This window comes from Mesoplodon mirus, assembly GCF_964341445.2.
Source record: "Mesoplodon mirus genome assembly, chromosome: 2".
Taxonomy (NCBI): domain Eukaryota; kingdom Metazoa; phylum Chordata; class Mammalia; order Artiodactyla; family Ziphiidae; genus Mesoplodon; species Mesoplodon mirus.
Window position 1 is genome coordinate 870,912 of NC_138977.1, and position 16,933 is coordinate 887,844.

The 16,933-nt window shown below is 38.2% G+C and overlaps 1 protein-coding gene across 1 annotated transcript; it reads left to right on the forward strand.

Moving 5' to 3' along the window:
- Positions 1-1,265: 1,265 nt before the first annotated feature.
- FGA (fibrinogen alpha chain) lies at positions 1,266-9,386 on the forward strand. The gene is made up of 6 exons (XM_082608680.1): positions 1,266-1,419; positions 3,319-3,444; positions 4,232-4,415; positions 5,515-5,660; positions 6,247-7,744; positions 8,477-9,386. The coding sequence occupies exons 1-6, from the start codon at positions 1,282-1,284 to the stop codon at positions 9,184-9,186; spliced, it is 2,802 nt and encodes a 933-aa protein (XP_082464806.1). The 5' UTR covers positions 1,266-1,281; the 3' UTR covers positions 9,187-9,386.
- The last annotated feature ends 7,547 nt before the right edge of the window (positions 9,387-16,933 follow it).

Consider the following 16,933-nt stretch of genomic DNA (forward strand, 5'->3'; position numbering starts at 1 on the left):
CTCATGCTTTCTTGCTCAATGAAGTCCCACACCTTTTGGGGAGAATATAAAGACCATTAAAATATGTCACCAAATAAGTTTATGATCTAGTGGAAGAGATGGACAATGTTCCTGTAGTAATAAATGTCATGAGTGGTACATGGTCTAAGGAAGTATGAAAGAACAAGAGATTGCTTTCAATTGGAGACATGAAATCAGGTACTGTGTAAAGTGTCCAACAAAGTCCCCAGCACTTAGTAAACACTCAGTAAATTTTGGCTGTTATACTATGATCAGGATTGGCTTCACATAGGAGGCAGCATTTGAGACAAGGTAGGATTGGCAGACATATTACAGGATGCCCAGTTAAATATGCATTTCAGATAAACAACAGAAACACATTTTTAGTATGACTACATCTGAATATTGCATGGGACAAACTTACACTAAAATATATTTGCTGTTTATCTGACATTCAAATTTAACTAGGCATCCTGGTTTTTTATTTGCTAAATCTGGCAACTCTTAGACAAGAAAATTTGATATGGAGATGAAGATCAGGGAAAATAAATTAGCATGTCCAAAGGCACAGAAACTGGAAAGAAATAATAATTGTTATTGGAGAACATAAAGTGCCATGAAAATACTATTTCTTTCCAGTTTCTGTACCTTTGGATATGTGGCAATCTGAGGGCTTTACAAGGATTAACTCATTTATTCTTCATAAAAACATGTGTGATAGGTTATTACTATCCCCATTTTAAAAATGAGGAATCTGGGGTATAAAGAGGTAAAGTAATTTGTCCAAAAGCAGAGCTGGGAAATGGTGTATCTGGAAGTATGAACCTAGGATGTTTGGCTCCAGAGGCAGCTTGTTTTAACCATTCTGGATAGAGGAAGCTTATCGAAGGCCTTCAGGATCAGCTCATCACCACAGTCAGTCAAAAGTCAGATCAACCAACCATAATTCCTGCAAAAAGTGAAATCTCAGTAGTCAGATCTCTGCCGGTGGGCTACAGATAGCCTGCCTCCACCACCCTCTATATTCTTTCAAGTACTCGAGTAGAGATAGGTCCTCCCATGTTCCCCTTTGCATTCCCAAAGTCACCCTGTTCCTGGAATGTGGAATCTTCCACGAACTGGGCTACCTTTGCAACAGCTTATCTGAAGCAAACAAGCTTAGAGAATTGAGCAAGAACTTCTGGGACACCAACTTTACAGAAGGAGCAAGGGATGCAGGGTGCATGTTGACTGTCTCAACGGGACAAAGATAATGATTAATCAGACCTCCTGCAGACTTAAATGGGAGGGGAACTCGGCGTGGAGGCAGTCCTCCTTTCTTTCAGCTGGAGTGCTCCTCTTGAGCCATCCCCACCCACGGCAGAGATGGTTTCTGTGAGGGTCTTCTTCCTGGTCCTGAGTGTGATGGGCGCAGTTCAGGTATGGTCTTCTTTATTTCCTCTCCTCTTTCTCTCTGGTGTTTATTCCACAAAGAGCTTGCAGGTCTGAGTCACCCATGTGTACATCCTCACACACTGTTAGCTTTATAAGCTGTAGTCAGTGGAGGTAAGTCCCTAGATGGGCTTGACACCTCAAGAATACAGGGTAATATCACCCTCAGAGGGAGGCTTAGCGGGACCAAAGCGTATAAATACACAGGGGAATCTTCGACACCTATAGCTTGGTCTTACATTGGATTTTTTCAAAGAGAAGAAATTTTTACCATCTTTGTTGCTGTAAAGCCTTGGGATTGCTAGTTAACAGAACAGAACATTCTAATGATAAGAATTTTTAACCTAGTTATTATTTTATTGCTATTTGTCCATAATAAGCAGAACAGTGGTTTAATGTAGCTTTTCTGAAAGGTTGTTTTTGTGTTTCTTTAAGACAAATAAAAAGGAAATTAGCTATCTTTGAAAACATATTACATAGCAAAATTGGAAGAGATTAATTGATAGGCAATACATTTTTTGGAAGCAATTGTATTCTTTTAAGATAATTACAAATATTGCAATAATTCCTAAAGTTTGACTCCAAAGACCTATGCAAAAGAAGAGAAACTTCATTCAACAAGATTTTTCAACTTCTATCTTATAAAAACATGGTAAATATGTTCCAAAATCTCAGTTACTTCCATACTGTGAATTATTCTGTTTTATTTCTTTTCCTTTGTTGCTCATAAACCTTAATATCAGAGCAGAAGAAACTAAAGAGTGTTTCTAACATAATTTTCTCCCTTATACAAATAACAAGTAAACATTTTTATGGGAAACAAGACTAACATCATTTGTTAAAGTTATACTTTGCATAATTCATGTTTCATTTATTTCTCCCTTATTGGTATAAATATTTAATTTTTGCCTGTTTTTATTTTTGTGCCATTTTTTCCCAATGTATGTTTGAATTTATGATTTTATTTCTGAGACGAAAAGATTGTACTTGTTCATTTAAATAAGTTGTTCTTGATTGCTTGAGTTAATATTACTATTATTGGGGTATTTTTTTGAATGAGACAGAAAATGTTAGCTAATTATAAGAATAAACTACTGAGATTGATAGTCATAAAAATCCTTGTAACTTGGTGGTACAAAATAAAAATAGCTAAAACCTAAAACCAACATTGATTTCTTAGGATATAACATCTTGTTGGAAGAATATCTATATATCCCATTTCACTTGATCACAACAGAAATTTTTTTAAAAATCTGTATTTCTAATTATAAGGTGTTCCAAAAAAAGTATCAGTCATGGACCTTTTTTTTTTTTTTGCTCTCAGTGTACATTTTTTCATTTTAAATAAAAAGAAATTATTATGTGAGTGACCCAAAAAGCATTTCTGAGTCTGAATTGGCTACATTTGTGTCCTTGTATATACTTGCTCAAATTATAGACCCATAAGGTCATTGTGGCAGATACTTGAAGAAGAGACAGAACCTGAAGCCAAGATGGTGTAGGCTTTTTCCTATTAAAACAGGAGTTAGAGGAGAAAGAACTCTGAGTTTTTCCATTATTTTTCTATCTCCAGACATGAATGAAAATATAAAGGTAATTTTTAACTAAGCTTGTTGATTCAAATAATTTTCCATTTATAATGGATCCTTTAAAACTCCTAACATTTATTAAATGCTTGCTTAGTGTAGAACACAGTTGAGATTTGTACACTCATCTCCTTTAATCTCACAACTCCACGAAATAGGCATTAGGATTTTCATTTCAAAGATAAGAAACCTGAAACTTGCAGAGCCCCTTGGATCCCTTGCTTGGGATTTACAGGCATGCCAGCATCTCCTCCTTATCTGCTTAAAGACCTCTCTTTTGTGTGTTTATGAATCCTTAAAGGCGGCAGATCCCAGTGAAGGTGAATTTATCACTGAAGGAGGAGGTGTGCGTGGCCCAAGGATTATGGAAAAACAGCAGTCTGCCTGCAAAGAGTCGGACTGGCCCTTCTGCTCTGATGAAGAATGGGTGAGCCGTGGGCACAGGGAGTGGAGCAGGACAGTCCTTTCCTGTGCTGCTGGCAGCACACACAGGCTGACACTTTAGGTCACAGAAAACTTGTCCAGTGGGAAATAATCTAATAGCTCCTTACATATCAAATTAGCAAAGACAGGTGGAAAGGAACCTATCCTGAGAGCACTGTTTAAATTACCTCTGAGACTCTGGGTCATTGTTGGGATTAACAGATTGGATTTTAGTTGTACGTTCAGGCAAATACTAGGAACCTGAGTATTATGACCTCTGGATTTCATGGGTTCTAATTTATGGTTAAGTGGACCCCCATTCCAGAATTTCTTTAAGATCTCTGACTAGCCCTCTTAAACTACGTTTAGGTCAAGAGATGATCTGAAGAGAGTGGGGAGGGGAGCAGTGGGGGCTCATAGAAACCTTCAAATTTATACTGGATCAGAGAGATAGACTCTTATTAATTTTATTTTTTAAAATTTTATTGAAGTATAGATTATTTACAATGTTGTGTTAATTTCTAGTGTATAGCAAAGTGACTCAGTTATATATATATATATATATATTTGTCTTTTTCATATCCTTTTCCATTATGGTTTATCCCAGGATATTGAATATAGCTCCCTGGGCTTTACAGTAGGACCTTGCTGTTTATCCATCCTACATATGCTAGTTTACATCTGCTAATCTCAAACTCCCAGTCCTCCCCCCCACCCTCCCTCCTGCTTGGCACCCATAAGTCTGTTCCCAAGAGGTAGACTCTTAATGTAATTTTTCCTCTTCATTCCAGAACTACAAATGCCCTTCTGGCTGCAGGATGAAAGGATTGATTGATGAAGTCAATCAAGATTTTACAAACAGAATAAATAAACTAAAAAATTCACTATTTGATTACCAGAAGAACAATAAGGACTCTAGCACATTGACCAGGAACATAATAGATATTTTGAGAGGGGATTTTGCCAATTCTAAGAGTAAGTATTATAGTTAATGCTTTGACTTTATAGCACACAACCAAAACAACAAAAATCAGAAGTAGATATGATGTCTCCTTATTACCACTGTGATTTTATTCCAAAGTAATTTATGTAGAAAAAGATACCTTTACAATATCCCTGAATTTTAAGGAAGGGGCTTGTTTTTGTTATTTTTATCATGTAAAGGAGGTTAGTTTAGAATTGCTTTAAGATCACAAAGTAAGTCAGCATTTTGGACTAAAGACTAGAATTTAAGTGTGTTCTTTTTTAAGAGTATTCATGGAAAATAAGATGAGCCCAAACTTTTGAGTAGATACTTCTGTTTCTGTCTAACAAAGGAGGAAAGTGAGAGGTCAGGGGACTTGATCAAAGGCCAAAGGTGTAAAGCTATCATTTGGTGGGGCTGGGAGTGCAACCCACAGACTCCACCTAGCTTATTATGAAGTGTTTTACTTTGTTTTGTTTTGTTTAATTTAAAATATAGAGCCATGTTGTCTCTTTCTCATAGGCCTAGGACTAAGTCTCATTAGGACTAGGAAACTCTGGACTCACTCTGGGCATGGGCAGTGAGTTTAGTAAGGCCTCAGCTCCTGAAACCTTGCCTTGACTCTTTATATCCTTGGGAGGCACTTGGCTAATTTAAAGTTGATGGTGCAAGAGCAACTGGCAAGTGCATGATCCTGTTGACCTAAAAAAAAAAGCTTAGGAACAATTTCAAATCTATAACTGTGAAGAAAACCTTTTCAGTAAGAAAATCCAAGAATATATTCACGTCCCTTGATTAAGGATATAATGAAATAATTGGAATGTGATCAAACTGATTATTTTATCTCAATTATGCCTTTAAAATTTCAAAGAGTTTTTGTCTTCTGCATTTATTTGGATTACTGATAAGGTATCTTAAGTGATATCCATGGATGACTGCAGGATATTGTCCAAATATGAAATGTCTAATAGATTTAGAAATCCCAAATTAAATGTCCAAACTATTATAGAAGTAAAATGGGGAATATCCATAAGCAAATTTCCTTCTTTTGCTGGCTATTACAAGCAAATCACTCAGCAGTTACTTCAGTACCCATATTTGCTATTTCAGACAATGAAAATACATTTAGCCAAGTGTCAGAAGATCTGAGAAGCAGAATTGAGATCCTGAAGCGCAAAGTTATAGAACAAGTACAGCATATCCACCTTCTGCAGAAAAATGTCAGGGATCAGCTGATAGATATGAAACGACTGGAGGTGAGTAATTATGTGGCTCTGACCCCAGATTTCTTTGTTTTTGAATAGCAGGGAAAGGAAGGCAATAATCATTCATTAAATGCCTCCTCTATGTAGAGCAATGTGTTATAGCCACCATCTACCTACAAAGTAAGTATTACTTCCCCCACTCTACAGATGAAGAAAAAAACTCAGTGCTATTAAGTAAAATTTCCAAGGGCATGTAAAATGGTAAATTACAAAAGCAAATACTCAGTCCTTGCATCTTATTCCAGCCCCTGCTTGTCCCTGACATCACTGTGTCTCTGAGTCTTCAGCCTCAGTCTCACAGAGGATCACATCATCAGTGTCTCCTTTCAGAGGGAATAGCACTTTGCTCTTGATCTATTCTAAGATAAATTCAGATGCTCCTTTCGCTTATCCTGACCAGCCTTAGAATACCCAACCTCTCTTTCACTGAGGATACTACATAAATGAAGTATTGGTTGGTAGACCTCCAAGTCAAAGAAATGAAACCAGTTTCCAAAAATTAAATTAACTACTAAGAACTCAATAGACCTAGTTTATTATAGCTACCTTTTTTCTCTATCTTCCCCTCCCCCTCTAGGTGGACATTGATATTAAGATCCGATCTTGCAAAGGGTCATGCAATAGGGCTTTAGAACATAAAGTAGATCTGGAGGACTATAAAGATCATCAGAAGCAACTTGAACAGGTTACTGCCATAGACTTACTTCCCTCTAGAGACAGTCAATATTTACCACTGATAAAAATGAGGCCAGTTCTAGGCCCGATTCCCAGAGAGTTCAAGAGCCAGCTTCAGGAGGCCCCTCCAGAGTGGAAGGCAGTGCTGGAAATGCAGCAGATGAAAATGGAGTTAGAGAGGTCTGGTGGAGATGGGCATGCCAGAGGAGACCCTGCATCTCATGGAATAGGACCAGTACCAGAAAGCCCCAGGAAGCCTGGAACTGGTAGTATTGGAAATGTGAACCCTGGGATCTATGGATCTGGAGGTGCTGGCACTTGGAACACTGGCCATCCTGATCCCGGAAGTGCTGGCACTTGGAACACTGGACACCCTGAGCCCGGAAGTGCTGGCACTTGGAACACTGGACGCCCTGAACCCGGAAGTGCTGGCACTTGGAACACTGGACGCCCTGAACCCGGAAGTGCTGGCACTTGGAACACTGGACGCCCTGAACCCGGAAGTGCTGGCACTTGGAACACTGGCCATCCTGATCCCGGAAGCGCTGGCACTTGGAACACTGGACGCCCTGAACCCGGAAGTGCTGGCACTTGGAACACTGGCCATCCTGATCCCGGAAGCTCTGGCACTTGGAACACTGGACGCCCTGAACCCGGAAGTGCTGGCACTTGGAACACTGGACGCCCTGAGCCCGGAGGTGTTGGCACTTGGAGCTCTGGAAGTTCTATGTCTACAAGTTTTAGGCCAGATAGCTCAGGGCATGGGAACATCAGGCCTTCCAACCCAGACTGGGGCACATTTGAAGAGGTGTCAGGAAATGTAAGTCCAGGGACAAAGAAAGAGCTCCACACAGGTAAACTGGTCACTACTAAAGGAGATAAAGAGCTTCTGATTGGTAGTGAGAAGGTCACCTCTGGTCACACAACCACCACTCGTCGTTCATGCTCTAAAGTCATCACAAGGACTATTACACATGCTGATGGTCGCACAGAAATGACCAAAGAAGTGGTAAACTCCGAAGATGGCTCTGATTGTAGTGACACAGATTTAGACTTCCACTTGCCTGGCAGGGGTAGCCTAGATGATTTCTTTCATAGGCACAATGATGGTTTTTTCTCCCCTACGTTAAAAGAGCTTGACAGTAAGATCCATTCTACGGGCTCAGACTTAGGGGATATCAGCTCTCACCTCCCCAGCATACCTGAGGTCTCTTCCAGTAGTAAAACTTCAAGTCATGGCAAAGAGTTTGCAAGCAGTAGCATGACTATCAACAGAGGAGGCTCCACGTTTGAAAGCAAGGGCTATAAAATGGCAGATGAGGCCGGAAGTGAAGAGGACCTTGGCTTCAAAGGAGCACATGCCACCAAGAGAGGCCATGCTAAAACTCGCCCTGCCAGAGGTATCCGCACTTCTCCTTTGGGGAAGCCTTCCGTGACCCCCTAGATTAAGTTCATTATTCCTACAATGTGTCTCTCATAGCACCTTTTACTTCTTTCTTAGCCCTCTATCGTGCTTTATTGAAATTACAGGTTTTTGCTTATTTTTTTGTGCTAGACTGTAAGTTCCATGGGGGCAGGGACTTTGTCTATCATGTTCATCTCTGTATTCCCAAATGCCTAGCAGTGTGGAGTCAGCACTCAATAAATACATGTTAAATGAATGAATGAATGAATGAATCCCTCTGGAACTCAATTTTAAATTTGTTTAATCAAGTTCTTTTACCATTCAAAATGTGTGCCATTGGAAATTGTCACTCAACTGATTAATCATATTTTTAGTGTGTGTCTCAGTTGACATTGAGATCAGGTTAAAAACAAGTGATATTAGTATTAACTGATGCTTAGATATCTTTGCTGGTTACTTGCCATTAATCAGTATGTGCAAGTGAAATTCCAAATTCATTGAGAAAAATCACCCTTACAATGTGTATATATAAATGCTACTTACTTGCATAAGTTCCATCCCAGTGTAAGCACATCCTTTCTCTATAAAGGGAAGGAAGGAAGGAAGGAAGGAAGGAAGGGAGGGAGGGAAAGAAAGCCAGTATTTGCCTTCATTTAATCTGGGCCATTTAACTTTGTAAAGTTAAATGAGAGTAAATTCTTCCAACCAGCTTAATTTTTTTTTTTAGACTGTTATGATGCCCTCCAAACACATCCTTCAGGTGCCCAAAGTGGCATTTTCAATATCAAGCTACCGGGATCCAGTAAGATTTTTTCTGTTTATTGTGATCAAGAGACCGGTTTGGGAGGATGGCTTTTGATCCAGCAAAGAATGGATGGCTCACTGAATTTTAACCGGACCTGGCAAGACTACAAGAAAGGTTTCGGCAGCCTAAATGACAAGGGAGAAGGAGAATTCTGGCTAGGCAACGAATACCTCCACTTACTAACCCTGAGAGGCTCCGTCCTTCGGGTTGAATTAGAAGACTGGGCTGGGAAAGGGGCTTATGCAGAATATCACTGGAGGGTAGGCTCTGAGGCAGAAGGCTATGCCCTGCAGGTCTCCTCCTACGAGGGCACGGCAGGTGATGCTCTGATTGAGGGTTCTGTAGAGGAAGGGACCGAGTACACTTCTCACGCTGGCATGCGCTTCAGCACCTTCGACAGGGACGCAGACAAGTGGGAAGACAACTGTGCCGAAGTCTACGGAGGAGGCTGGTGGTACAACAACTGCCAGGCAGCCAATCTCAATGGCATCTACTACCCCGGGGGCTCCTATGACCCCAGGGACAACAGTCCCTATGAGATTGAGAATGGAGTGGTCTGGGTCCCCTTCAGAGGTGCGGATTATTCCCTCAGGGCTGTTCGCATGAAAATCCGGCCCTTCGGGACACAATAGGCTGAAGGAGTGGCAGTGAGAGCACTCTGTTTCTGTGTTTAGTGAAGAGGAGAAAAAAATAAGTAGGAGATAGGAGTCGAGATTCTTTACAGCCTACTAAAAATTCTCGGGTGCTATTTTATTATTCTTTGTACTGTAGTAACTGAGACATACTAGTGCTTTAAAAAATAAAGTTATATGAACTTTAAAGCTTTAAAATAGCTCTGTGGGTTTTAAAATTTTTATTAAAATTCACCAAGGGACATTTGGTACATCAGGAAGGGGGTGTTCAGTGGAAGGTCCTCTCTGCAACACTTAAGGGTGGAGTTCTGAGAACGTCTCTATTTCCCACACCACCCAAAGTCATGGGGTCATTGTAAAGTAAAAAAGTAATTTCATCCATTCTAATTGAATGGTTTTAAACCAATATCTTAAGTTGCGAATCATTGAACTGAACACTGGATGGCCTTTGTATAGGAATTTACAAATTACTAAGTACATTCATCTCTTCTGTTGGCAAGCAAATCCAGCAAGGCAGGAGAAGCATTCTTTCCTAACAGAAATAGAGATCTATCTACTTCTTAAGTCTTCCAAGGAGGACCATAATGCACATAGAATTTTTTCCCCAGAGTCTAACCAATTCCTTTCGAAAAATACACACACACAAAAAAGCATTTAAAATCTTTTAAATATTTACAAGTAGTCCAAAAACACTGAACTTACACATTAATAAAAAGTCCCCACAGCATTCATTTGACTTCATTTTTCACCAATCATAAAGAATATCCTGTGATGTAATACTTGTTATTAAAGTAAGACATTTGCTTGAAACCATCTCACTAAATATGATCTATGCCATATCCATAAATTCAACATATTTACATTGGTCAGTATTTTATTTAATCTAAAAATAGATCATGTTTGATCTTGGTGAACTTGGCTCCTGGCCCCAATTTTTAACTCACATTTTCTTCTAGTGAGAACCACTTGCCACTTACCCTTGGAAATGTGTTAAAATATTCCAAGCTTATTGGGATCCCAGTACATTGCCCTCACTTGCACAGTTTCTATCCTAATGTAAATACATCCTTTCTCCTAGGAAGGAAAGAAGGGGAAGGAGGGAAGGAAGGAAGGAAGGAAGGAATGAAGGAAGGAAGAGAGGGAGAAGAAGAAGGCGGGAGGGAGGAGGGGTGAGAAGAAGGAAAGATGCCAGGGCTCTTGTCCAGTGCCTGGGGAGCAGAAAAAAGGTGAGCAAAAGAGCTTGCAAATGAGTCACATAAGAAGCCCCGATATTCTTGCGTTTCCTTACGTGCTGTTGAAAACCCTTCATACAAATAAGTGACGTCCCCCACAACTTTGTATAACTGGATATGAGCTTCTTCAAAATTAAAAGGATTTTCACTCATTTCAGACATTAGAGTGCCATAGTATTTCTTGGCCTACCACCTTTACACCCACACATCCTCCTCCACAGAATTGGAGTTGGAAGTATTTTATTTTCCAGAATATCACACTATTAGGGACAGAATTGGGTCCCAAAATGAAATCAACTTTGATTGTGAAGGGCCATTCATTTCTCATTTATTTTGAAGGCTTTGAGTTTATTAGCAAATAATAAGCAACCTCTTAATTTAATAAACAATGCCAATATTAGCAGAATCATGATAATTGGAGATACAGTTTGGTTGTGAGAAAAGACACCAAACATCTCTATTTCCACTTTATCTTATCTTTAACCTATTGCCCTATTTCCCTAATTCCTGAAATTAAATACTAATTCAGCCTCTCTGACTCCCATTCACATAGAAGCCCACTGTAACTTAGCTTTCACTTGGTTACCACTCTCTTGAAATTGCTCTCTTAGAAGTCAACAGGAACTTTGGAGTTCTACATTTAAGGCCCTATGTTCAAGTCCCTTCTGCCTGATCTTTTTCAAACATCTGCCGTCATTGTCTCCATCCACCTCTGCAAGCTGTATTTCTCTCTTGCTTTCTAGTGTGCCATGCCCTTCTGTCTCACCTTTCTCAGTCTTTGTAACTGGCAGTTCCTTCTCAGATCATTCCTTAAATGTAGGAGTTTCTCACTGCAATAGCATTAGTACTCATTTTTATTAGTTGGGATTAGGTTTGACACAGTGGCTTAAATAAGATGGAAAACTCTACAAGAATATGTTCTCATGATCTTTAGGAAACCTGCATCGTAATAAATAACTTCCATCCTCAAGTTTACATCATGTCCCAAACATTCTGTCCTGGGCAATCTGGAAGAGGAGAGACAGAAGAGAAAGGAGTGCCTTGCCTCTTTTAAGAAACTCTCCAGGACATAAATTATTATTTATTTATTTATTTTTGTCTGTGTTGGGTCTTCGTTTCTGTGAGAGGGCTTTCTCTAGTTGCGGCGAGCAGGGGTCACTCTTCATCACGGTGTGCGGGCCTCTCACTGTTGCGGCCTCTCTTGTTGCAGAGCACAGGCTCCAGACGCGCAGGCTCAGTAGTTGTGGCTCACGGGCCTAGTTGCTCTGCGATATGTGGGATCTTCCCAGACCAGGTTTCGAACCCCTGTCCCCTGCACTGTCAGACAGATTCTCAACCACTGTGCCACATACATGCTTTTATGTGTGGTCCATGTGTATATAATAAGGTCTCACTCAGTGTTTTGTGTATGTGTGTTTTCTTTTCCTGTTCTAGAAATTTTGTTTTGTGTGATTGGCTCTTTTATTATCTAGTGCATGAAAGTTTATGACTAGTATATCTTCTCCATGGATTATAATTTTTTAATCATTATATAATGTGCCACTTTTACTTGTTTCATCTTTTTAGAATTGAATTTCCCTTTGTTAAATATTAATATTATCATTACTCCCAATTTCTTTTTTATTGCATTTACCTAGATATCTTTACAAGCCATTTTATTTTTAACATTATCACTTTATTTAAAAAGCTTTCCTAAAATAACAAATACATTTTAAAACAATTTTAAGTTTATTTTCTTAATTTTATTATTGTTTCCTCTTTCTTTAATTTTTTGTATGTTGTTCCTTTATTTCCAAACTTTATCACTCAATGTAGAAGATTTTCTTACAGTTGATGAATTTTTTTAAAACAGTTTTATTTTACATTGACTTTTTAAATTTTTTTGTTTCCTCTTTCCTTTACTTCTGCTACTTACTCATGGTGCTACTCCTCCTCCCACCACCCACCCCACTCAATCCCCCTCTTAATCTGCAAGTTCTGTTTAGATTACCCATTTCAAAATAACCCCTAGTTGAATGAATGAATCAATAAATGAATAAAATAGATATGAACCTGAAAGTTTTGCCAGGAAAGTACATGGTTTTTAAATATGTCTGCTACAGAGGAAAATGCTGAATTAAGGATTTTGTTCCTGAGTAAGAAATGTAAAAAATAGTCAGCTGTATCTTAATTTTACACCTAGATAGATCCATCTTCATCTGTTAGCCTGTAGCCTCCTTGAGGCTCTCTTTAGCATGCAGTGGTGCATGAGAAACCTCTTGATTCCTCTTTCCTTAAGTGCAGAGACTGTATTGTTTTCCCTACTACTTCACTCAAGGTATGGCAGAAAGTTATGACCCAATAAAATATTTGTGAATTAAGAAACTTAAGGGTTAAAAGGAACTTTAAAGGTCTTCCATTTCAAGCTCCTACTGAATGCATAAATCCCTTCTGTATTTATTGATGTCATATTTCATTTTTATTAAAAGAAATTATTTACATGTTGATTCATGTATTCTATTTACATATTTATTTTTAGTGTCTGGAAACGTTTTAGAATAAAGTATTACATTTCCAGAAAATATTATAAGAATATTTTAAATTGATAATTACTAGAGTTCCTTTAATAAAGGTGAGGACATTATATAAGTTGATTTTTTGATGAGAAAATAGTAGCTTAGGGAGGTTAAATAATGTGATAAGGAACACATCTGGGGATGAAGCTCACAACAGTGTTCTTACAGGCTCTAACCACTTAAGTTGCCCACATAATTTATTCTAAGTTCTAGGACAATGATACTGTAGTTTATAGATAAACATGAGCATATTGCAAATAGTATTTAATTTTAATTACTTTCCCAGTAGTGTTACTGATCTAATTATACTCTGTCATGTGTTCCCCTTATAACCAACAAAATACATTTCCAAGTTAGCCAACACAAGGGGTGCAGCTGGTGAATCAAAGCAAGACCCATCCATCCAAGTTCATTATTTATCTCAAATCATGTCTAGAAAAGCCTGAAAGAAAATGATACCATATTAATATAAGTACATGCAGGATGCAAAAATCATAAGCTAAGTATTTGTTATACTTGAACAAAGTATTACAATATTTACTATTTGCTGAAACAACTTGAGAAGTAGCAACATTTAGATTTTGGTGAAGATTATGCAAATTGCTTGTAGCTAATGAAATTTACATAGAAACCATTCTGGAGCTATCATATTTATTTATTTATGCATTTATTAATTCACCTATATCCTCTTTTAAATTGACTCTCAAATACTTTATAAATCTCATTTATGAAGAAAAATCTTTAATTAATTGAGGCTGGAGGTGTCAGGGCCTTGAACATCATAGAAGGGAGTAAGTAGTATCGTGAGGAATTTGCACCCAGGGAAGAGATTCATATTCTCATACGAGAGTTAGATATTTTGTCTTCCATTTCCACTTGTAAAAGCAACACTTCAAAACCACAGAGGTAAGAAAAGTTAAGGTAACCTGCCAGGATTGAGCTGAGAAATGCCTAGCTATTAAACAGTGGTCTCCCTCTTCATCAGCTCATTGCTGAAGGTGGCTACGTGTTGATTGCAACAGAGCACTCTGGAAAATATTTGCTAAATCCACCTTTGGCTCTATCTGCAATAGATCTATGACCTCAGGGTCATATGCCTACATAGGCTGTTGCAAAACTGCATTAAAAGTATCTCCTTTTGAGAGATAAAGCAAATACAGCAAACAGTTGGTGACTCTAGGTGAAATACATAGAGGTATTCATGAAACTATTCTTACAATTTCTTTGTAAGACTGAAACTTTTCAAATAAAAATTCCTTGGGGAAATAAATATAATTCAGTCAAAAGACAAAACCAAAAACCATATCACCTGTTGGTCACATCTTGGTTGGGAGGAGAGAAAGGGGTACAACGGTTAATATTCATATCAGTTAAGACTATTTGCATAAGCATATGACTCTCCCAGTGTAATCACCTAGGAAACAAAATATTTGAGTAAATAGTGGGTAATATCATGCTCCTGATTGCTATCCTACATACATAAAGAATGGTTAAGATTTCATATAAAAGATGATTCTCCTAATAGAAAATTGGGGATAGGACCTGAAAGGGAACTCTCAAAACAAGATACACAAATGATCATTAAACATTTTTAAATCCCTTAGTTGCACCAGTAATTAAAGATATGAACATTAAAGCAATTGTCAATATTTTAATCATAACTTTCAGCATTCATGAAGGAGAAGAGAAATGAAAATACAAACACCTCTAATTCTGTGTGTTACAGGTAAATCAATGCAATCTTTACAGAGAGCTATTTGACAATATATTTATTTTAAAAACGTTTAGAATGCCAAAATCCTTTATTTCCTCTAGAAACTCTGCTTCTAGGAATTTATTCTAGAAGGAAATAGATAAAAACCTATATTATACATAATACAGATTATGTATATATGCAAAAAAGTTATGCATAAGGATGTTAATTGCAGTATTATCTTTATTAGGACTAGGTCAGAAAAATCTAAATGTCTAATGAGAGACACTTGCTTAAAAAAAGAGTACATGGCACACAATGGAATATTATAGGGCCATTAAAAATCATATAGAAAATAACACTATAGAAGAATATTAAGTAACATGGAAAATTTTCCATGCCACAATGTGAAATATTCAAGTTCTAAAATGCACACAGGATAAAAAGAAAAACGTCTACTGAGATATTAGCTGCTTCCCTCTTAGTGCTGAAATTATAAATTGTTCTACATTTCTCTGTATTTCCCAAAACGTCTACACATAATATGTACTACTTTCGTTATTTAAAAACACAATTAATGTTAAAATAAACAGAACTGGGCTTCCCTGGTGGCGCAGTGGTTGAGAGTCCGCCTGCCGATGCAGGGGACACGGGTTCGTGCCCCGGTCCGGGAAGATCCCACATGCCGCGGAGCGGCTGGGCCCATGAGCCATGGCCGCTGAGCCTGCGTGTCCGGAGCCTGTGCCCCACAATGGGAGAGGCCACAACAGTGAGAGGCACACGTACTGCAAAAAAATTAAAAATAAAAAAAATAAACAGAACTTATTCCATTTGCTAGGTTTAGGCATAATTATGCACCAACACGTTGTGACTTGGTGCAGAGCTGAGTGACAGTGGGAGCATCAAGCAGGGAGCATAAGATCACATGGCACAGTGGGGGAATGCATGGTGTTCAGATCACAGCTTCAGCTCTATGTACAAATGGTAGGTAGCGTCTTTCATTTGTTTCTACACCTCAGAAAAACTAAGTCCAACTAAAGAATCAGCTGAGACTGACAGATACCAGAATAGAAATAGTAGTTCTAGCTGCTAAATCCAAGTTGAGCCTTAAAGATAGGCAGTGGTCACAGTATGAAGTCACAGTAATTTCAAAGATGACCTCTTGCTCTAAATATTGCCTCATAGTCACCACTTGGGTGGGAAGAGTGCTAGATAAGAAAGATGGGAGTCTCAGGTGAATGCAAATATAGCCTGAATCATTCGTTCCGAAATCCAGCTGGTGATCAGAATCTCTTGGGAACATTTATTAAAAATATATATTCTTAGGATCTTCCCATGTAGAGGCTCTGATGTAATAAACCTGGGTTGACTCCAGAACTCTGTATTCTAAATAAGCTCTGCAGGTTTAGATGATCGGTGTGTGTGATGGTTGAACAGAAATGTCAGTTCAACTACTGTGGCTCATGGTATGCTAGATAATCTACGTTTTTGCCCCATGTGTTTTCACCTTAAAAAACAAGGCTTCAGTTAATATTGGTTACTTGTTTTCCTTGGTTCCTAAATGCAGAGGAATGGGAAGTTTACATCCCAAGTGCATATATCCTTTATAGTTTATTCCATACTTTCAGTCTTAATTGTATAATAAATATACTATAGTTCTCATGCCATAGTGTGGGATTATTAATTTTCAACTCATCTTTTTATTATCTTCATAAAAGTCATGAGTTAACCTTTTTAGATACTGTTTTATATATTCTAACTAGGGGACACTACCTTTTGATTGTATTCGAAATTGTGAAGCTTGAATGGGCAAAATCATATAGGTAACATTTCTTACCAACTGATACCTTAAGAAGGCTTACTTCTTTCTAGATAGATATTACATATTACCCAGGTGTGGTCTCTGTGTTTCTGCTACTTGTACATTAACTAAGAAATTGACCATCGGATTATCTACTTTAGTGGGTTTTAATCTGTGGTTTTACTTTAAACTCTAGGATTCTCTTAGTCCTCTCTGAGTACATAAGGGGGTTGAGCAAAGATCTGAGGGGTATTGCCCTTAGATTGGGCCCCTGCCACCTCCGCATCCTTTATTTCATGGGCTTTTGATACACTCAGGCTTGCTGCAAAATTTCTAATTTCCAGTATCTTGCATATTGAGTTTCTATGTGTGCCTTTATTGGAAAATGGGTTCTATCTAAAAAAGGGCTATCCAAGATCTTGCTAATCATTGGATTTACTCATAGAATATTTATAAATTTATGAAA

What these genes read in the sequence shown, in the direction of transcription:
- FGA (XM_082608680.1), top strand. Translation starts at nt 1,282, where the DNA reads ATGGGAGGGGAACTCGGCGTGGAGGCAGTCCTCCTTTCTTTCAGCTGG. An exon ending in GGATTTTGCCAATTCTAAGA is followed by an intron (nt 4,416 to 5,514) that starts GTAAGTATTATA and finishes TTGCTATTTCAG; the next exon opens with ACAATGAAAATACATTTAGC. An exon ending in TAGATATGAAACGACTGGAG is followed by an intron (nt 5,661 to 6,246) that starts GTGAGTAATTAT and finishes CTCCCCCTCTAG; the next exon opens with GTGGACATTGATATTAAGAT.